At 36.0% G+C, this 22,806-nt stretch overlaps 1 protein-coding gene across 1 annotated transcript; it reads right to left on the bottom strand.

The window, feature by feature from the left end:
• Positions 1–370: 370 nt before the first annotated feature.
• CD8A (CD8 subunit alpha) lies at positions 371–18,087 on the bottom strand. Its single transcript, XM_058181902.1, has 6 exons — positions 17,996–18,087; positions 8,896–9,240; positions 7,968–8,072; positions 4,747–4,863; positions 2,318–2,354; positions 371–1,819 (listed from the first exon to the last, which is right to left on the bottom strand). Exons 1-6 carry the CDS (start codon positions 18,039–18,041, stop codon positions 1,768–1,770), a joined length of 702 nt encoding a protein of 233 aa, XP_058037885.1. The 5' UTR covers positions 18,042–18,087; the 3' UTR covers positions 371–1,767.
• Positions 18,088–22,806: the final 4,719 nt, after the last annotated feature.

Genomic DNA, 22,806 nt, shown 5'->3' with positions numbered 1-22,806 from the left:
CTGCCACAGAGAAGAAGGGGGTCAAGCTATTTTCCAAAGCACCTGAAGGCCAGACAAGGAATAATGGATGGAAATTGATCAAGGAAATTGATTCAACCTAGAAATAAGGAGAAATTTTCTGACAGTGAGAACTATCAATCAATGGAACAGCTTGTCTTCAGAAGTTGTAGGAGCTTCATCTGTGGAAGCTTTCAAGAAGAGATTGGACTGCCATTTGTCAGAAATGATGTAGGGACTCCTGCTTGGATGTGGAGTTGGACTGGAATCTGTTAATTAATTTCTATAATTAAAAAACATTCCAAAATTACATCATAGGTTAATATCTTTATTAGAAAGATTTAAGATGTTACAGTGATGTTCTGGAGGTCTCTTTAAAAACATGCATGAGCCAAAGAAGAAACATGCCCAGCCTAAATTTAAATGTAATGCATGTGCTTTTAATCTGTTACATATGAGAAGTTACTAATAGATCTTTTTCATTTTCAACTGTGATATATATGTAGAATGAAATGTAAGTAAGCTTTCATTTTTAATAAGCAAACATCATATTGGTAGCCTGATGAAATGCTTTCCTAGCATTGTGGTAAGTCACTTTGTAAAGTGGGCAACTGAGATATATTTTTTCTTCTTTCTCTTTCTTTCTATGAGCTCTATCCACAGAAGGTACTGTTTGCTGTGTCCTAGAACCTAGATTTCATTTGACTTATTTAATAAGGTCTGCTTCAGTTTTTGCTATTGGACTTGGAAGATGAAATGGGAAGTACTGAGTGCTTAATATTATCTTGATTTAGCTTATTGAGTTGAACAAAGAAAAACAATAGTTAACGCACGCTGTTCTCTGCAGCATACAGACAATATCATTTTGAAAGTATTACAGATCTGTGGCATTGTGACAAAATGGTGGATTGCTTTTCAAATGTAGCCAAAACTGTTTCTCTTTCCTGCCACTATAGATAGAATGATTGCGATTACATCAGATTTTTAAAAGCTGCTCTATACTGAGTCAAATCACTATTCTAGCTGGCTTTGAAGTTTCAGATAAGGTATTCCCCAGTTCTACCTTGAAGTGCTATGAAACTGCATTTAGAGAAGATCTTCTGTATACTCTAATCCTTCTTAAAATAGGATAAATTATATTCTCACATTGATTAGTGATAAAACACCACCCCCTTCACTTCTATAGGCTAATTCAGAGATTTGGGGATGTAATTTTTTCTTGCTGTATACATGTTTGCATCCCTTCATCCATCCTCCCAGGTTAATGAACATTAAAACTCCCAGGGTTGAAAAAGAGAACACAATTGCAACAAGAACAATATACATATGTACCTATATGTATGAGAAAGACAAGATAATGCTTCCCTTTCCTTCCATCTGGCTACCCAGAGAACAAACATTATTGAACATCCCTTGAATTTGTAGTTTTTCCATCATAATTATATCCATAAGTATCACAAGATTATTATATATTTATAAGCTATTGTTTTATGGCTAAACTACAGCATTGACTCTATTTTCATAACACCGCCATTTGTTCAACTGCAGGAGTAAATTCATAACCTGCTAATTTACAGAGAAACCGCTTTTTGAGTAAAAGATGTGAGTAAATGATAAAATATAACAACGCAGCATATGATTTCAAAGATCTGATCTAAGACATTCATTCTTAATATATGAACAGATAACTATTACAGGTACATCAGAGTCTCTTTGTTGATCATGCTGGATGTGCATGGAGTGCATGGAGAAATCCAGTTGCAAGACCTACTAATTGTCCTGGAATGGTTTCATGTGAGTCCCATTAGTTCTATTTGTTGGCCTAAAAAAGAAGAGACAGAGCTTGAAAAACATGCCCTAAAAAGTGCCCAATCCTTTTGGATCAATGGGCATGTTTTAATTTTGAAAGTTCTCATAAGAGGAATAATCTTTGGTCGACTGCTTGTTCACTGTAATTATGGTAAATCATGAAATGTATTTATTAGTGATAGTACATATCAGCTACAAAAATCTGGAGAGTCACTAGATAGCAGCAAATGGGATATAGTCATCTGGATTTTTGCAGCCCAGATCTGGTTAACCTATTTATGCCAGAAAGCCAGCTATACAGTTTGCATTCTGCCAAACTCATAACATTTTTTATCATATGGTGTCAATCTCTAGACTGCTTATGTCCATCAAATTGTCTCATCCTATTTCTGCAATTAAATATTGAAGTTTAAAAATCAACCTGGAGATTGATAGAATGTTTCAATCCCATTGCAGTAAGTGCAGCTTAAGTGTATGGAAAGGGCAAAGAGAAGCATAATGGAAAACTCACCGTACACATTTGCATTTTCTTCTGCTTCTCCTTGGACCTTTGGCAGGAAAAAAGTATGTTTATATATATTTGAAGAAATAATGTTTTGCACTATTTTCCTATTCTTTCAATCTTGATATACTGTATTACCCAAATTCATAATGATGATAAATAGATATAGTAGACGGAGACGTCTATGGAGATTCTCAGTCATCCAGGTCATAATTGTCCCAAAGATGCTTTTAAAAAAAGCAACTGGATTTTGTAAGTTTTTTTTCTAAAAAATGTTTCATTTCTCACCCAAGAAACTTCTTCCGGTCTGATTGAACAATGGGAAATGGAAGAATTTATATTCTTTGCAGTCATCTGGTTGTTAGCACTCTGAAGATCAGTCATTAGCTCTCTGAGAATCATTGAGGCCACTTGGGGTTTTATCTGTATCCTCCGGGTCATCTGAATCTGAATGCGAGTGGGTGTGGAACTTTCTTGAGACTGCTGAAAGGACTATGTTGTAGACAAGAGATAGGTGGTGTCATATCCTCCCCCCCCCCACCATTGAGAGAGGGCTGCTCAATTTTAATGTAGAAGGCTTCTTTGACCCCTCTTTCAAACGAATGGTCCTACTGAATCCACCAGATGGACTGCTGAATTTTGTCCTGATGAGTTTGTCCTCCTATGTTGTGCCATGCATTTGTGAAGTGGTTATTTTGTTTCTCCAATGTACAGATGTCTCACTCTATTGTACTGCATATATCACATTGTTCAGTTTGTGTCTTGGTGTTTTATCCTTGGGGTGGACAAGCTTCTGCCTTAGTGTATTCTTGGGTTTAAAGTGTACACCTATGTTGTGTTGGTTGAAAATCCTCCTGAGCTTTGCAGATATTCCTGCAACATGCAATGACAATGTTGCTTTGTTTGTTGTTCTCTTTTTTCTCTGTTCTCTTCTTTGACTTCTTTGTTCTTCTTCAGACAAATGCATGCTGCCACATAGGAAGACAAATCCATCAGGACAAGATTAAGCAGTCCATCTGCATTTGAAAGACAAAGGTCACTCTTTTGAGGCCAGCAAAGTCCAGATTCTGGACAGAGAGGACCACTGTTTGAAAGAGGGGTTAAAAAAGGCCATCTATGTTAAAATTGAGCAGCCCTCACTTGACAGAAGGGGAGAGATGCAACACCCCCTATATCTCTTGTCTACAACACAGTCCTTTCAACAATCCCAAGAAGGTTCCACACCCATTTGCACCCTGATTCATTTATTTTATTTTTATTTATTTATTCGTCGTAACAAGTATATACAAGTATAACATAGCGGATTATATAATATATAAACATATATATGAGGAGAAACAAGGTACTATAAACACATATATATATATAGGGGAAGAAACAATAGGACAGGAACGGTAGGCACGTTTGTGCTCTTATGCACGCCCCTTAGAGTCCTCTTAGGAAAGTGGTGAGGTCAACCGTGGATAGATTTAGAGTAAAACTTTTGCGGTTATGAGAAGAAACCACAGAGTCAGGTAATGCATTCCAAGCATATATAAATCTGTTACAGAAATTGTGTTTTCTGCAATCTAAACTGGAGCGGTTGACATTGAGTTTAAATCTATTGGTAGCTCTTGTGATATTGTTATTGAAACTAAAAAAGTCATTGACAGGAAGGACATTATAACGGATGATTTTATGAGCTAAACCCAGGTCCTGTCGAAGGCGACGAAGTTCCAAGTTTTCTAGACCCAGGATATCAAGTCTGGTGGAATAAGGTATTTTATTGGTTTCGGAGGAGTGGAGAACTCTTCTTGTAAAATACCTTTGGACACACTCAACTGTGTTGATATTCAGGCAACCCTGAGGGTGCAGATAAAGCCCCAAATGGCCTCAACAACTCTCAGACCCTCAGAGAGCTGGTGAGAGAATGACAGATCTTCAGAGTGCTGGTGACCAGATGATTGCAAAGAATATAAATCCTTCCATTCCTCACCATTCAGTCAGAACCGAAGAAAGCTTCTTGAATACTATTATGTAGCAATCATTAGCTCCCCGTCTCATTTTCCTCTTGCATGTGGCCATGTGGACTGCAGAATGGTTTTAAACTTGCATCAGCAATGTTTTATAATTTTAAAATTATTCAAGTAAACTAGTTCTTTATGTGAATGAGTATTCATAATCACTCCAGAAACAAGAAGTAAGATACTACCATGTTTTCCCGAAAATAAGACCCTGTCTTATATTATTTTTTTGAACCTCGAAATAAGCACTTGGCCTTATTGCCTTGTGCTCAAAAGCCCGATTGGGCTTATTATCAGGGGATGTCTTATTTTGGGGGAAACAGGGTAGAATGGGCTCCAACTTTACGTGAATAGATATATGTATAATTTTAAACTAATCTCTTAGTAACTGTCAACAGTTGAACATCAAACATAGTTTAAAGGAAATCTTCTTACCACAGCACAGTGATATGACGATTATCAGGGTTATCAGCAGAAGGAGAGAAACACCAGCTAAGGGAACCCATATATAAAGTTCACAGGAGAACATCGTACCTTTTGTATTTGTCGTTACTGAAATATAAAGCAAAGGAAGAACAATGCTTTCAAAAATATTATCCCTCCAGTTTTTGATAATGTTTTATTATTTGAGTCTGTCATCTGCACCTCTATAACTCTTCTGGTTTGGTTCTGCAACCCAACAAAACAGAGGCAGACTTCAGAAAATAATTAAAACTACAGAAAAAACAGTTGCTGCCTTCCATTGAGGACCTGTATACTGCACGAGTCAAAAAGAGGGCTGTGAAAATATCTACAGACCCCTCACATCCTGGGCATAAACTGTTTCAACTCCTACCCTCAAAACAAAAGCTATAGAGCACTGCACATCAGAACAACTAGATACAACAACAGTTTTTTCCCCAAACGCCATCACTCTGCTGAATAAATAATTCCTTCAAAACTGTCAAACTATTTACTAAGTCTGAATTACTATTTATCTTCTCATCGTTCCCATCACCCATCTTCTTCCGCTTATAATTGTATGGCTGTAACTTTGTTGCTTGTATCCTTACGATTTATATTGATATTGTTTCCTGCTTATTTGTACCCTATGAGTATCATTAAATGTTGTACCTAATGATGCTTGATGAACGTATCTTTTCTTTTATGTACACTGAAAGCATATGCACCAAGAGGAATTCCTTGTGTGTCCATTCACACTTGGCCAATAAAAAAAATCTATTCTATTCTATTCTATTCTATTCTATTCTATTCTATTCTATTCTATTCTATTCTATTCTATTCTATTCTATTCGAAGAAATTTATTTGTTCTGCTAGGATGAGTTTCATGTTGTACAACTTGCTCTAGAAGAGTATTGCCTAGAAACTTTGTGGAAAAATATAGTGTTTTTTTGTAATTTTCACTATTTCTTTTGTTTGTTTAGGGGAAGATCCTCCTCTTTCCTCCTCAGGAACATCCCGCATGTTCACAACTGTTCTGTGGGAAGGATCCTTGAAGAGATAGAGAGAGGAAAATGATAGAATCTGCTCAGTTGAACTTCCCCTCCCACATTCACAAGGGCTTTATCAATAACTACCCTACAGCGCAGATCCCTGAATTCCAAAATCTTCCTACTATGCTTCATCTCCTTATACTTATTTCATATATTAAAAAGGGAGGTTAATAATCTGACCCTGTTGTGAAGTTCTACCTTCAACTCCTGATATGTTGAAATGATATTATGAGTTCGTTAGTGCTTTAATTGAACAGCAATAGTGGCCGTGATCTTCAAGTAGCTATACAGGTAGTCCTTGACTTACAACAATTCATTTAGTGACCAAAGTTACAATGGCTCTGAAAAAAGTGACTTATGACCATTTTTCACAGTTACAACCTTTGCAGCATCCCCATGGTCATGTCATCAAAATTCAAATGCTTGGCATCTGGTTCATATTTTATGACAGTTGCAATGCCCCAGGGTCATGTGATCACTTTTTGACAAGCAAAGCCAATGGGGATGCCAGATTCATTTAACAGCCGGGTTTCTAATTCAACAACTGCAATGATTATGGCTGCAGGAAAAGTCATAAAATGGGGCAAAACTCATTTAACAAATTTCTCACTTAACAACATACATTTTGGACTCAACTGTAGTTGTGCGTGCTTACGGCAATGATTACTAGGAACTAGTAATTCCTAATAATTAAAAAAAACCTAAATTTAATTTAATTTAAATTTAATTTTTAAAAAATTAAAAAGTAATTAAAAAAAGTAATTAAAAAAAACTAGGAACTAGTAATTCCGTCTGGAACTCATACCACATCTCTGACATTAATACTATCGAATACTATCCAGAAATATTTTACTAGAAGAGTTCTTCACTCCTCTGAAAACAACAAAATACCTTATACCACCAGGCTTGAAATCCTGGGTTTAGAAAACTTAGAACTCCGCCGACTCCGATATGATCTGTGTTTAACACACGGAATCATCTATTGTAATAGCCTTCCTGTAAAAGACTACTTCAGCTTCAATCGCAACAATACAAGAGCAAACAATAGATTTAAACTTAATATCAACTGTTTCAAACTTGATTGCAGAAAATATGACTTTTGTAACAGAGTTGTTAATGCTTGGAACTCACTACCTGACTCTATAGTCTCTACTCAAAACCCCAAAATCTTCAACCAAAAACTGTCTACTGTTGACCTCACCCCATTCCTAAGAGGACTATAAGGGGCGTGCATAAGAGCACAAAAGTGCCTACCGTTCCTGTCCTATTGTTCTCTTCATTATAGTATTATATGCATACTTTTACTTATACTTTTACTTATATATACTTTTTCTCTCATGATGAATTATTGTTTATGTTGATGATTGTATATACTGTTGTGACAAAATAAATAAATAAATAAATAAAAAACACTAATAATTTTTCCCCTCTCCAGTTAAAACCTTTACACCCACCTCATGTGGACTGCCCTATCCCCTTGGCTTTTGTTTGGATTGCTAACTGACTTTCATTATTCCTTTCTGGCTCAAAGAGCCCTTCCAACTCTTTGCTCCATTGGAAAAGAAGAGATCCATTGGAGGAAGAAAGACAGAGAAGCAGTATCAAGATGTTCTGCTCAGCTAATGTTCAGCCATAATCAGACCTGCTTCTCTCAACAACTTGGAATGACTGTTGAACTTACATTTGGATCAGTGGTGGGATTCAGCCAGTTTGCACCACTTCGGGAGAACCGGTTGTTAACATTCTGAGCAGTGTGGTGAACTGGTTGTTGGAAGAAATCATTAGGGCAGAGAACTGGTTGTTAAATTATTTGAATTTAACCACCACTGATTTGTATGAATGTACAAAATACACATGTGAAAAATAAGGCCTCTAGTGTGGAAAAATAGAAGGATACCTAGAAGCACCACAGTAAAAAATCCTTCATAACCCATTGCAGGGGAATATTACATGTGAACGTCTGTACTTGTTGAACAATTCAGTTTAATTCAACTCCATTCAATTCCTTGTTGAACTGACTTCCCTTATTTTCTCCCAATGGAAATCAAAGCTATGTGTTGTTTGTAGCATGAAATGTTTTTTGTGTTAAACCCAGAGCCTAAAGGGACATGGCTGCTTTTCACCTATGCCCTCTGATTTGTAAGTAGGCTCAGGAAACATACCTATGACTGTAGAATTGGGACATTCCATAGCTGGTTTTTTTATCAGTCCTTTGATGGTGGTTGAAATTTGCTGTGGGATGGTAGGAAGCACAGTAGTAGTTTTCACTGTAAACAAGATAGACATGAAAGTGTTTTTCTTCTGTTTTCATGATTAATAGCTGGATGGTTTATAACAAGATTTCTTCTCCATAGTTTTAAATGGTTCCAAAATCATGATAGACATAAATGAAAAGAAATAAAAAGGAAAAGAAATACAGAAAAGCCAAGCAATTCCCTCCTGATTAATATCATCCAGGGGTGAAATGCTCCCGGTTCGGACTGGATCCAGTAGTGATGGCAGTGGGTGGTTCGGAGAACCAGTAGCAAAAATCCCTGTCCCCCCCTGCCCCAGCTGAGCCGCACGATCATCAGAGGTGTTTGGTTTTTTTTTTACTTTTAAAAGCATTTTTTCTTTGACCGAAAAAATGCTTTTAAAAGTTAAAAGAAAAGCCTCTGATGATCACGCAGCTCAGCTGGAATCATCAGAACCCTTTAAAAGTTTTTTTTTCTCTGGCGATCCCAGCTGAGTTGCCTGATCGCCAGAACCTTTTAAAAGCATTTTTTAATGCTACAACCTCTTTGGCTGAAAAAAAATGCTTTTAAAAGGTTCTGGCGATCAGGCAGTTCAGTTGGGATCGTCAGAACCCTTTAAAAGCATGTTTTCTACAAGCTCTTCGCTGAAGAGGTTGTAGAAAAAATGCTTTTAAAAGTAAAAAAAAAGTTGGCCATGCCCACCCGGTCACATTACCTCCCAAGCCACGCCCACAGAACTGGTAGTAACAAATTTTACATTTCACCCCTGATATCACGCCTAACCACAAGATAGAGCAGAAGCTGATCTGGTAGGGAAGATACAAATGGGGAATTTAAAGGTTATGATGAAACCTACCTGGCAGGAATACTGGGATGCCTGAACTAAAAAGCAGCTTCTGATTGCGATGGCGCACACAAAAATAGGTACCCTCGTGGTTCTCCTGAAAGCTGGCAATAGTTAGCTGGTAGTAGCTGCCAGTTTTTGTAGACTTGTAGCCTTCAAGAGTACCTGTTACTTCTTTAGATCTTGATGTAACATGTGTAATGAAGTGGAGTTTGCCATTTGATTTCTGAAGAACCCAGAACACGCCAGCATCCATGTAGTCAGTCTCACATTTGAATTCCACTTTGGTTCCAAAGGCTTGGGGAGGATTGCTGATCATACTGATTTCTATTTGGTCTGTTTGGGACCCACAGCAGCCTAGAGAGAGGTGGAAAGTTCAGTTGCAGCCCAAGAATTTTAAACACATTCTGATTGTCTGGATTGACTGAAAGGCTGTGAAGTTAAGAAAAAAAAACTATTAAACAATTCTGAAATGAGTGCTGACCTAGGACTGGGGAAACCCACTTTCTAGTCCGTTCCTAGCCACGGCCACTAAGTGGTTGGCTTTGGTCAGTCATGGAATAACAAATCTAGAACAGCCTACAATAACACGGTAGTGGGAAAAAGAGATGGAAGAAATGTAAGGTGTAGAGCCGTGGGGTGCAGTGTTAGAGTGCAGTACTGCAGGCTACTTGAGCTGACTGCTAGCTGCAGTTCACTCGGCCTTCCATTCTTCCGAGGTGGATAAAATGAGGATCCAGACTGTTGGGGGCAATATGCTTACTCTGTAAACCGTTTAGAGAAGGCTGTGAAGTACTGTGAAGCAGAATATAAGTCTAAGTGCTATTGCTAAGGTGTTGTCTTTTGCTTTTAAAGGAAAGGCAGGAGATAAATCTGTTTTTTAAAGAAATAAACAACATGGACTAAAGAAAACAAGATGCAGATAAAAAGGTGTAGAGCAATAAAGCACATTGGAAAGCTTTTTAATTTAGTCTACGGATCATTAGTAATAGATACGTTTTTGATAAAAATGGGATAAAAGTTGATTCTTTTTAATACAAGATTTTTAAAAAATGCACTAATACTTCATCATTACCAGCCCCCAATAAGTAACAAAATAACAGAATAACAGAGTTGAAAGGGACCTTGAAGGTCTTCTAATTTAACTCTCTGCTCAAGCAGAAAATCGTATACCATGTCAGACAAATCACTATCCAATCTCTTCTTTAAAAACCTCCAATAATGGAGCACCCACACTTTCTGAAGGTAAGTTGTTCCACTGATTAATTGCCAGGAAATGTCTCATTATTTCTAAATTGGATCTCTCATTGATTAGTTTACATCCATTGCTTCTTGTCATGCCTCCAGGTGCATTGGAGAATAGGTTAACCCCCTCTTCTTTGTGCCAGCCCCTCAAATATTGAAACACTGCTATCACGTTGCCCCTAGTCTTTCTTTTTATTAAATGATACATACCCAACTTTTACAACTGTTCTTAGCCTCCAATCTCTAATCATCTTTGTTGCTCTTCTCTAGAGTCTTAACATCTTTTTTATGTTGTGGTGATCAAAACTATCAAAGCGATAGGTTTTTGGAAAAAATCAGTTGGGAAAGTAAAACACCTAGAATCTCTCTTTCTAAATTAAATTTGTCTAAGACAGATAGCAGTTTTAATCTGGATTTTCAGAACAGTTACTGGCCTTGAATTTTAGTATCAATATTATAGGAATGATTTTTAGGGAGATAGAATGCCAATATAATTTAAATTGGAATGTTGTTTTACTTACTCATTTAAGTCTTGGCAGTTGCTAGGTACAACATTTATTAGCACTAATTTAGTATTTCCAACTTTGATAGTGGTAAAATGTATTTGGGCCCTGTTAGGGTTAGTTTTGATATGAACTCACATGAATGCTTGACTCTTTGGCATAACTTTATACTTAAAATCAATGGAAAAAATAGTCACAAAAAGGTACCATCTTTTTAGCAACTGCAAACATAATTTTCTTTCCAGCAATTTAAAAGTGGACATATATCCAGTTAAAGCATATCTTGACAGCTCTCTATGGATTCAATGCTTTAGCAGCTCCCAAAATATCTATGTAATTAATATTGAAGAATTCAGTGTCAGAATTCAGACTTACTTTTTGTGGTCAAAAGCTAAAGAAATAGTTTTATAATAAATATACCAGAAGTTGGGGATCAAGAATGGGAAACTACAATTCCTTACAACCAATGGACTGAAGCTTTGAAGAACTAAGTTTATGTCATGTGATTTAACATTGAAATTAATCTATAAAAAGTTTTTTTTATCAAATGGATACCATCTAGAATGCTCTGTAAAGAACAGATTAAGGATTATTAACCAAGCTCGTGACCATTTCAAAAAGGGAAACATGAAAATAGGAATTGATGGTGAAAAGCACTTTCCTAGGATTGCAGAAAGTTGAAAGCAGTGAATGCAACACAGAAATAAAATGTTGGATTGCTGTGGATTCCACAGTAATGATGCATATGAGCTAAATATGGAAAATAGAATAGAATAGAATTCTTTATTGGCCAAGTGTGATTTGACACACAAGGAATTTGTCTTTGGTGCATATAATCTAAGTGTACATAAGGAGAATAAAATACATTCATCAAGAATCATAAGGTACATTAGCCTGGCAATCAAATGCAGGTTAGTTCGTTCTATTGTGTTCCACATAGCTACTTATGGCTGTGAAAGTTGGTCCTTATAAAATCAAAACAGAAAGAAAATTGACTCGTTTGAGCTGTGGTGCTGGAGAAGGGGCCTGCGTATATCTTGGACAGCAAAGGTGATTAACAATTAAGTGACGCGCATAACACAAGATATATCACGAAACTGTCTTATTTACTTTGGCCATGTCATGCACGGAAATTTTATTTTATTTTTATTTATTTGTTTATTTTGTCACACAGTATATATAAGCATAAGCATGAAATAACTGTACAATATATAAGCATATATATAAGTATAAGTATATAATAACTATATTAATTGGATATAATGAAAGGAAACAATAGGACAGGAACGGTAGGCACGCTTGTGCTCTTATGCACGCTCCTTACAGACCTCTTATTCACTGTAGAAAACAATTACGTTTGGAAGAGTTAGCAGTAAAAGGCAACCTGCCCATCAAAGAATACGGTGACTGGACACTATCAAAGCTGATACTAGCCAGAATGTAGGAAAAAGAAATAATGCAAGATTGGAAGATGTGGAGAGACCTAACCCATAGAATTGCCAAGAGTCAGACACAATGAATGAATAAAATTATCATCATCATGCAAGAAATTTGAGGGCACTTAACTCAAATGTTATAATCATACTTCTGTTTACATCTCTTTTGGAATAATGGCATATAAATACATTGACAGAATTATTAAAGACGACTCTGGTTTTAAAAACATGTAGATTGTACTGAATTATATACTGACAATTTGGAATTAACATGTCCAGAATAAATATGGGGTTTTTTTGGTGCTCCTATAATAGCAAAAAGATAAAAAGATTAGATTTCAGAGATGTGTGCTTTAGCAATTTTTGAGAAAATTATATATTTGGTTAATCAGACAATGTCACATTATCTTTTTCTTTGTAAAAATTCTTGGCCAGCTTGACTAATATTGAAAGCTCAAGTTTATTTTAAACAAAGACTTGAGAGATCATATGAATTTAGAATATAGTTGTAATCATAGGGTTTTTAAACATATTTTCTTGTTTTTCTTTCCTTTTGTATTTGTCTATTGTTTATTTTGTTCATTTTATTTTACATTACTTTATCTCTGTTGAAAATGGATTAATCAAATCTAGAAGGTAAAAAAGACAGAATGGGAAGTCTCGTACATTGGGGTGAACCTGGCTCAAATTAGAAAAATAATGCAGTATTCAAGATTTATTGTTGCCACCAAGGTTTTTTTTAAAATTGTTTTTATATTGAATTTTTATCCTCATAAAGCGATCAGTATCACTGAAAGTGAGTTGGGTAGCCATATAAATTTTCTTAAACAAATAAATACAGGTAGTTCTCTACTTAATAACAGTTCATCTAGTGACAGTTCGAAGTTACAACAGAACTGAAAAAAGGGACTTATGACCATTTTTCACACTTATGACTGTTACAGCATCCCATGGTCACATGATATACATCCCGATGCTTGACAACTGGTTCATATTTATTATGGTTATTGTGTCCGGGGGTTCATTTTACAACCTTCTGACAAACAAAGTTAATGGGGAAGCCAGTTTCACTTAACAATTATGTTACTAATTTAAGAACTGCAGTGATTCAGTTAACAAATGTAGCAAGAAAAGTTGTAAAACGGGGCAAAGCTCACTTAACAAATTTCTCACTTGGCAACATAAATTCTGGGCTCAGTTGTGGTCATAAGTGAAGGACTCACTGTATTTAATTCTTCAATCATTTAACAACGTTGAAATACTTTACTGTTGGTTCAGTGCTCATATTGCTTTTATTGCAGATTAGTGCAACTTGCATAGCATTCTTGGGAGAATGAAGGTATGGGATATTGTTTATATAAATAAGCAACCTTAAGATTCCATCTTGACAGTTACAGCGTATCAATGTACTGCGAAGTATTTTATCAGTTAAAACAGAATTCAAAATATGAAAAATGTCTTCCTTATTGTTTGAATTATTAAGAGAATACACATTTACAAAAGATGAAGGCATTGTGTATGTGCATATCTTTAAGTCACTGTTGACTCCTTGCAACTGCCTAGACAAGTCCCTGCAGTTTTCTTGGCATGATTTTCCACAAGTGATTTGCCTTTGCCTTCTTCCCTGATTTGAGAGAGAAAGTCTAGCCCAAGGTCGCCAACTGTCTTTGGGCCTAAGGTAGAGCTAGAACTCCCAGTCCCCTGATTTCTAGCCTGGTACCTTAGCCACTGCATCAAACTGGTCCTACAAATATGTCTCTCAAAATTTGTCAAAACTGACAAAACAGACAGTGCTTTATGGGGCTATGGTTTAGCCTCTCTCTGTGAGGTTGATGTATAACCTTATAAAGAAGGGCTGTGGGAAGCAGCCACAATAGCACCTACAGTGATGGTGGTTATCTGTTACCACACCTTTCCACTGCAGGATGAGGGCAGGAGGTCTTTTTTTCCACATTGCAGAGGAGTATGTGAGAATTTAGATACTCATGGCCACTAGAGATGGGGAGAAATTGATTTAATTCATACCCGAATGAAAATGTAGGAACCGAAACCAAATTCCTTTGATAGTTCTGAAATGTTCAATGTGCTTTTGCCAAAGTTTCTGTGTGAGAGAGACAATGAGAGAATATGAGAGAGAGAAAGTGGGCGAGAGAGAGCCCTCCTGCATCAATGTATAGTGCTTGGAAACAATTCCCTCACATTTAAATGAATACAAATATTTAAGAAAATAAGAGAACGTGCTCATCGGAAAAATTCTAAATAAAAACACACACGGGTGGGAAAATGTGCAGCAAAAACCATCTAAATTTTAATGATTTTTAAAAAAAATCTCAATGGAGGATTTAGAAATGAAAAACAAGAAATCATGAGAAAGTGACAGATTCAATAGTCATTAGAAGTCACGCTGGATTTCCTAGAAGAATCAATCAAGCAGTCAAGCAATAGGTGTTTATTTTATTTGTTGTGATAAGTAAAGAAGGCTGCTTCTGGATGAGAACAAAGGCCATTCCTTCATCAGTTTTATTTCCAGAGGAGCCAAGCAGAAGATTTTGGGTAGTCTACAAATGGGGCACAATGAGAAATTTTCTTTCTCATTTTGCTGAGAAACAGATATTTGGAAACATGTCATCTCTAGTTTTGAAATATATATTGCCATCCATAATAGTGGCCATTGGTTGTGACTAATTATTTCCCTGAATTTTTCCGATTGCTTTTTAAAGCTGTCTCATTTTTCTGGCTACTATGATTTACACTGGAAATGTCATAGTTTAATGATGAGTTGAAAAATTATTTTTTGTCTGTTTTCATTCCAATTAACTTTATTTCAATATATTTTACAATACAGTACAGTCTTTAAACAATTCAATTAAATATGATAGTACTTCAGCACCTAAATTATTATGAATATTTTAATACTCCCCCCCACTTTTATTAAAATAAGTAGACACATAATTTTAATTTTGGAGGAATTACATTGAATTTACTAACCACAATTATGCGCTTTCAAGTTCAAGTGTGCTGAAATTCTCCAAACTTCTTATGCTAAATGTTGCTCTTGATTATGTGCCATCATTTTTGATTCCTAGTGATCATACCGATAGATTTTGCCCATGAGAATTCTGTGTCACAATGTTAATTTTATTTTAAGATTTTTGAAACTTCAAATAGAATTCTCTTTTTGAGAAGAGCAACTAAGATGATTAGGGGCCTGGAGACTAAAACATATGAAGAACGGTTGCAGGAATAGGGTCTGGCTAGTTTAGAGAAAAGAAGGATTAGGGGGTGACATGATAGCAATATTCCAGTATTAGAGGGGCTGCCATAAAGAAAAGGAAGTCAGCTTATTTTCCAAAGCACCACAAGGCAAGGCAAGAAACAATGGATGAAACTAATCAAGGAGAAAAGCAACCTGGAATTAAAGCAAAATTTCCTAACAGAACAATTAACCAGTGGAACAGCTTGCTTTTAAAAGTTGTGGGTGCTTCATCACTAGAAGTTTTTAAGAAGAAACTGGACAGCCACTTTTCTAAAATGGTAGAAGGTCTCTTGCTTGAGCGGGGAGTTGGACTAGAAAACTCCCAGGGTCCCCATCCAGCCCTATTCTGAATTGAATTGAAAAAAACTAAAATTATGTCAGAACTAGGACTGAATATTTTTTTATCCAAAGAGACAACTCTCTTTAAGCAAAATTTCAGATTTCCATATATTAGTATTAAAATTCTTGTGTTGACTATATTTTCTTACATGCTTCAAAGGTAATTAATATCAGTAATATAATAGTTACATTTTCAATATGTCCTTAAAAACTACTGTCTTTCAATAATAATAATAATAATAATAATAATAATAATAATAATAATAATAATAATAATAATAATAATAATAATAATATTGCTATACCTGGTGACAGCAGAATCGACGAGAAACAACTTGACAAAGTCACCAGATATCAAGATTTGAGAATCGCATTGCCGAGACTCTGGCATAAACCAGGGCAGGTGGTTCCAGTGGTTCTCGGCACACTGGGAGCTGTGCCTAAAGACCTAGGCAAGCACTTAAAAGCAATTGGCACTGACAAGATCACCATTGGTCATCTCAGAAGGCCACCTTACTGGGATCTGCTCGCATAATTCGCCGTTACATCACACAGTCCTAAACACTTGGAAAGTGTTCGACTAGTGATCTGTGATACGAAATACAGCATAGTTATCTCATTTGCTGTGTATACTGTCATTTTGTGTAAATAAAATAACAACAACAACAACAACAAAAACAACAGAGTTGGAAGGGACCTTGGAGGTCTTCTAGTCCAACCCCCTGCCCAGGCAGGAAACCCTACACCATTTCAGACAAATGGTTATCCAATATTTTCTTAAAAACTTCCAGTGCTGGAGCATTCACAACTTCTGCAGGAAAGTTGTTCCATTGATTAATTGTCAGGAAAGTTCTCTTTAGTTCTAAGTTGCTTCTCTCCTTGATTAGTTTCCACCCATTGCATCTTGTCCTTCCCTCAGGTGCTTTGGAGAATAGCTTGACTCCCACTTTTTTGTGGCAACCCCTGAGATATTGGAACGCTGCTATCCTGTCTCCCCTAGTCCTTCTTTTCATTAAACTAGACATATCGAGTTCCTGCAACCGTTCTTCATATGTTTTAGCCTCCAGTTCCCTAATCAACTTTGTTGCTCTTCTCTACACTACAATCTGTGCATGTGGCACAGATGAAGGTATTTATCTCAAATATTTAATTTTCAGAAGAATAAGCTGGCTGAAAAAACAAAAAACCAACTCTTGGTAGTTTAATGCATTTATGGAAAAATGTGGTGACATTAGAGGTATGCTGATTATCGATAATACTTTTTTTGTATTCATAGAATTATAGCAAAGATTAGCTTGTATGAGATATATGGATCAGAAAATGTATCAAATATAAAAGTATTTGTATTGGATCATGAATTTTATATATACAAATGGCAAAATGTTAGCAAGTAAGTTAATTTGTTTATCTTAAAAAACATTAATTTTCTTAATGTTGCAGACATTTAACTTGGAAAAAAGGTAATGATAGTACATGGTCTGTTGGAAGAAATTAATATTTGTTAAGTAAGTGAAAAAATGAATGAGGATTGAATTGCAAAACAACATTGGAAGGAAGGAAGAAAAAAAGGGAAGAAACGGTGAACAAATGTCTTAGAGAAAGGGAAAGACCACGAAAGGTGCAATTGAATGAAACCCATGAACACCTGGAAAACAAATAGATGAGAATTTTAAAGAACAACAGGCAATGTATGAAGTAGTACGTGCACATCATAAAAGCAAAAGTGGTCTTCCAGAAACAGATAGGTATGGTGAGAAATAGTAAATAGTTTTGTGAAAACTATAGTTGTGCTTCCTTTCCTTTGTGTTATCTCACGCTTTTAATTTTTTAAAATGTATTTTTTCTACTTCTCAAAATTGCTTACTTTGAAAAGGAATAGTGTGATATGTATATAGATTTGTGCAAATGTAAACTATTTTTTCTCAGATATTAATTCTGTTTTCTTCTTCAATTATCTTCTTTTTTTCTCAGATGTAGCCCCCTCCTCTTTATCCAACCAGCCCACTTAGTATTTTTTTTTTTAAAAATTAGGCTTGTGGATGTAATAACAAAATCGACATTAATAAGTTAGATTTAGATCCCACCTTTGACTTTTCTATGGATTCCATCTTCACCTTTAACTCAGAGCTACAATAGTATGAGATAGACTGCACATAATTTTGTTATACAGTTTGGACTCTGACTTTCAAATAAAAGAAATGTACATATCTTTAGAAACCCACTGAAGCTTTGCATTATATTCAAAATATTTTAAAAAGTTTTTCAATTATTGTTTGTTTAAGGATTTCCCCCCCACCATCCCACTACACCCAAAGTAGTAGCATCATACTCACATAAAATCAGAGCAAGGAACCATAGGAGACAGAAAATTCTGGCCATTTTTTTCGCCCTTTGGCAATCTTTCTTTTAGAAAGGCGGAGGTGAATTATGATTAATTTGATGGATGAAATAGGTTCCAGTTAGTGGAAGAGGATGTGATGTCAGCTGCTTCCCCTCCCTCTCAGAAGAGTTTGAGCTTTCCAATGAGCAAACTGAACAAGAATATCCTGAAGGGGCAGTTGGTGGATTTTTATGCAAAACTGAAGGCAGTCAGCTACTTTGATTACAGGCCATAAACAATTTGGGAAATAGTTAAAAAGGAGCAGGTATGCAAAAATAATTGCTCATAAATTTAGCTTAGCTTCCTGAAATTGTCTTAGAAATTTCCATATGCCATTTGTATATCTATGTGCATGATTTATGTAGATTCAGCTGGGATAATGAGGTTAAATCAACATTATGATCATCATAGAGTAACAAGTACTCCCGTCAGCTCTAAAAATATCCAACTTTGATCTCCATTATTCAGCAGGAATTCTCAAAATGCATAGGGTCACCAAGGGCAGTGTGGTGTCTGAACAAATGTTGATAGTTGGAAATGGGGTGGCAGTATAAGCTAACTTGCCATGTATTTCTTCAGATGATTATTATTTTAACCATTTTCTGTCCACTGTAGGATGAAGCCCTTTCCTGCATGTTTCCAGCCAATACTGAGCTTTCTTTTGCCAACTGGGCGCACAATACTTTGCTGATGTTGAAGATTCATCTTGTTTTAGGTTTCTTTCGTGGATGCTTTTTATCAAGTGGGATCCATTCTATGACTGCCTTGGTCCACCTGCCATCAGTTCTTCTTGTTATGTGACCAGCCCATTTCCATTTCAATTCTTTCACTCTCTTTATGATACCGTATACTTTTGTTTGTTCTCTAATCCATGTGCAGGTCTTTCTATCTTGTCTTGTAATGCTGAGCATGTATCTTCCCATAACGTCACTTGTATCGATTGTGAGATTAAAATTCATGTTTCATCGGCGTATGCAAGAACAGGTAGTGCACATAAAACTTTTCTCTTCAGGCATAGGGGGAGGTTGTTCTTGAAAATTATGCTTAGCTTGCTGAATGCCTGCCAACCACATTTAACACATCATTCAAAAATTTTTTTCTCAATATTCTTTATATATATATATATGGTATATTCCTATGAACTGGAGCATGGTTGATGAACAGAGGTTCTGCTTATATAGGACCCAACTGCATATCAGACTGCAAAGATGGAAGCCCACGAGTGTCAATCAATGTGTAAGGCATTCAGAGCACACACAAAAAATACATTACAGAAAAAGAGCACATTTCTGTAATTTCAGAATATTGTGAGAAATATTTTAGAAGGTGAAATAATCATTTTATGTTTTTATCCCATGAACCCTCAGCTTTGCTGTTTTACCTTTTTATACACACGAAATAATCTTTCAGTATTAGTTTTCTTGATTTTCTCTGTATGATGATATTTTGAAGGAATTCAGATAGGCTTGTTGGTTTCTATAATTATAATTGCAATTGAGATTAAGTTGGGATAACTGGAAAGAAGACAGTAGAAAGCAGAAGTAGAAAGCAGAAGCAGAAGCAGAAGCAGAAGCAGAATAATAATAATAATAATAATAATAACAACAACAACAACAACAACAACAATAACAACAACAACAACAACAACAATAATAATATTTTAATTTGTATACCACCCTTCTCCCGAAGGACTTAACAGCCATATAAAAACAACAATCAAAACACATACAATACCAAATAAAAACAATAGCTAAAAAAACTTATTTAAATTTGGCCCAATTATTAAAATACATTTAAAACCCTAAAACTAATTAAAAGTTAAAAACTCATAAAGTCATCTAAAATCCTATGCCAGTCCTGCGCGAAAAAATAAGTATGTCTTAAGTTCGCGGTGAAATGTCTGAAGGTCAGAGAGCTGTTGAAGTCCAGGGGGAAGTTCGTTCCATAGGGTAGGAGCCCCCACAGAGAAGGCCCTTCCCCTGGGGGCCGCCAGCCGACATTGAGGAGGAGGAGGAGGAGGAGGAGAATTCTTTTTTATGTGCAAGCATTTCATTTTAATAGATGATTAAATCTCATACTGCTTATGCTTCACTGATCCTAGAAGATTGCTTAGGATGTGTTGAAAGAACTGGGAAATGTTTTTATTAGCTGCTGGAAGGAACAAGAAAAGCAGGAGAAGGGAGACTCCTACAGTAACAGAGGCACTATTATTTTTAAATATTTTTCTTTATGACTCCGTTGTCACCCAAAATAGCCCGGGGAAATTTCCATGTCAACAATGAAGAATAGCAGATTGTCAACTGATGTAGAACTGGGGTAAAATAAATATTGTTGGATAAATGAGAAGCTGTTTGTCATCCAAGTTTCTTCTCTCTTATCAACATTAATAATGGTAGTGATTCCTAATTCCAAGTGAATGGAAGCCTTCATCAACACAACATCTGTTGTACTTCTATGATGTTTCAGCTTGCTCTCTTGAATTAATGATCTTGAACATTAATATCTCCTAAAGTGAAGATGGAGAGCAGAGGTGGACCAATAGTTGGGAGGACTAAAGTTACATTCTAAACTTTTGGGTCTCCTCAAGTTTAATAACACAAGATATATTGCTTGAGAGAAGAATCTTTATATTTAAACAGGTTTAGAATTGTTTTGCTTTGAAATTATGCAAAGGCTGAAGAACATATTTCTTCTCTAATTTATTTTGGAAGGATAAGATTGTTATTTTTCTCATGTTTTGCTATTATGTGTACTTGTGATTTTTTTTTTATATCTGACTCTTAATGATGCACTTGATTTTTATATCTACCAGTATATGCCCTTGGCTACTGGGAACATGTACATATTTCAGTTTGTTTTACAGCTGGCTCAGTCTTTTTTTATTGATTTATTTTATTATTTATTTATTTTGTCACAACAATATATATAGGTATAAGCATGTAATAACTCTACGAATTGGATATAATCAAAGGGAACATTAGGACAGGAACGGTAAGCACGCTGGTGCTCTTATGCACGTCTCTTACAGACCTCTTCCCTTCTTTCTATGCCTCCCCCCTTGCTTTTTCCTTTTCATATTCCTGTAAATCAGCTTTCATGTAAATTTAATATAATAGCTTAATCTGAAAAAGATTCTCCATTTTGTCTCACAGTAGTTCAAGTAACATAACAATTATTTGATTAATTGATGAATATGTGCAAGGCAATGTATAATGCCTAACTAGGGTCAATCTGGGTTTATAGATTTTTAAAAATCATTAAAAAAAACATTTTATTTTTTTCTCATTGTTTGGATTGAGATGTTGCATGGATTAGTCTGGGAAATGCCTTTTTCCTGTCACTTTTTAAAAATACCGAACAGTAATTTCTTTCTTTTTTTTTAAACATGGAGTGTTAAAAGGATCGGAGTCTCCAGACAAATGTTGCTGAGTTAAAAGCTTGGAACTAAAAATCCCAGGGTTGTTTTTGCAGGAGATTCCTATGCTGCATGAACAACTTTTACAGGCTAAGATAAGGTGGCAATTCAAAAGAAGAAGCGCATGCAAGTGTGAGCAAAACATGGTTAGGGTAGAAGGAGATCAGTGGTGTTCTCTGTGATCAACGTGTGTCAATCCATCTAAAATCAAAGTGCATAAAACAATGGTATGCTTAGCAGCTCTGTATAGTACTGAGTGCTGGTCAGTCACCAAATGCTTTGAGGGTGTTTTATATGCCATGGAGGTGTGCATGGCTCATTGGGCATTGGGCATTTTTCTCCTTGACTATGTCATAAATGACACAGTTCAGAAGCAAATGGGCACCATAGGACTATCAGAAAACGTGCAGGAGAAATGCCTACAGTGATACAGCCAGGTTCTACAAGCAGCATCCTACAGTGCATCGCTTCCACTATAATATGGATGGCAAGCACCCACGTGGAAGGCCAAAGCAAAGATGGCAAGATATAATAAATGCAGACATGAAACATGCCCAGTTGCACCCAGATGCTACATTTGATTGCACAAGATGATCCGAAAAGTGGACATTTTGAAGGAATTCAGATTTGGAGTTGCCAATTACTTGAGATTTGGAGTTGCCAATTACTTGAGAAATCCTATGGCATCTCAGGACCCCTCCACAAATGGATATCTGCTTTTCCGTCTAACAGACAACAAGTGGTCAAAATTGGCAATGCTTTATCAAATCCTGTTCCTGTCAAGAGTGGCGTTCCTCAAGGCAGCGTCCTTGGACCAACACTCTTTATACTATACATTAATGATCTTTGTGACCACATCTCAAGTAATTGTGTTCTCTTTGCTGACGATGTCAAACTATTTAACACCACAGACAATGCATCTATCATCCAAAAAGACCTTGATCATCTAACCACTTGGTCTAAAACTTGGCAACTCCAGATCTCAACCAGCAAATGCTCAGTCTTACATACTGGAAAAAAGAACCCAAACACTAAGTACATACTTGATGGACATTACCTTAAGATGACCCCCACCCTGTTAAAGACCTTGGAGTTTTCATGTCAAATGATCTAAGTGCCAAAGCCCACTGCAACTACATAGTAAAAAAGGCTCTAAGAGTTGTAAACCTAATCTTGCGTAGCTTCTTTTCCAAAAACACTACACTACTAACCAGAGCATATAAAACATTTGCTAGACCAATTCTAGAATACAGCTCACCTGTTTGGAACCCTCACCATATCTCTGACATCAATACAATTGAATGTGTCCAGAAATATTTTACAAGAAGAGTTCTCCATTCCTCTGTAAA

The sequence above is a fragment of the Ahaetulla prasina genome, chromosome 4 (assembly GCF_028640845.1).
Source record: "Ahaetulla prasina isolate Xishuangbanna chromosome 4, ASM2864084v1, whole genome shotgun sequence".
In the NCBI taxonomy this organism is placed as follows: domain Eukaryota; kingdom Metazoa; phylum Chordata; class Lepidosauria; order Squamata; family Colubridae; genus Ahaetulla; species Ahaetulla prasina.
The sequence above is the reverse complement of the archived record's forward strand: the minus strand, read 5'-3'. Positions and strand labels throughout refer to the sequence as shown.

What these genes read in the sequence shown, in the direction of transcription:
- CD8A (XM_058181902.1), bottom strand. Translation starts at nt 18,041, where the DNA reads ATGGCCAGAATTTTCTGTCTCCTATGGTTCCTTGCTCTGATTTTAT. An exon ending in GTTCCTTGCTCTGATTTTAT is followed by an intron (nt 9,241 to 17,995) that starts GTGAGTATGATG and finishes ACCTCTCTCTAG; the next exon opens with GCTGCTGTGGGTCCCAAACA. An exon ending in TCCCAATTCTACAGTCATAG is followed by an intron (nt 4,864 to 7,967) that starts GTATGTTTCCTG and finishes TTTATATTTCAG; the next exon opens with TAACGACAAATACAAAAGGT.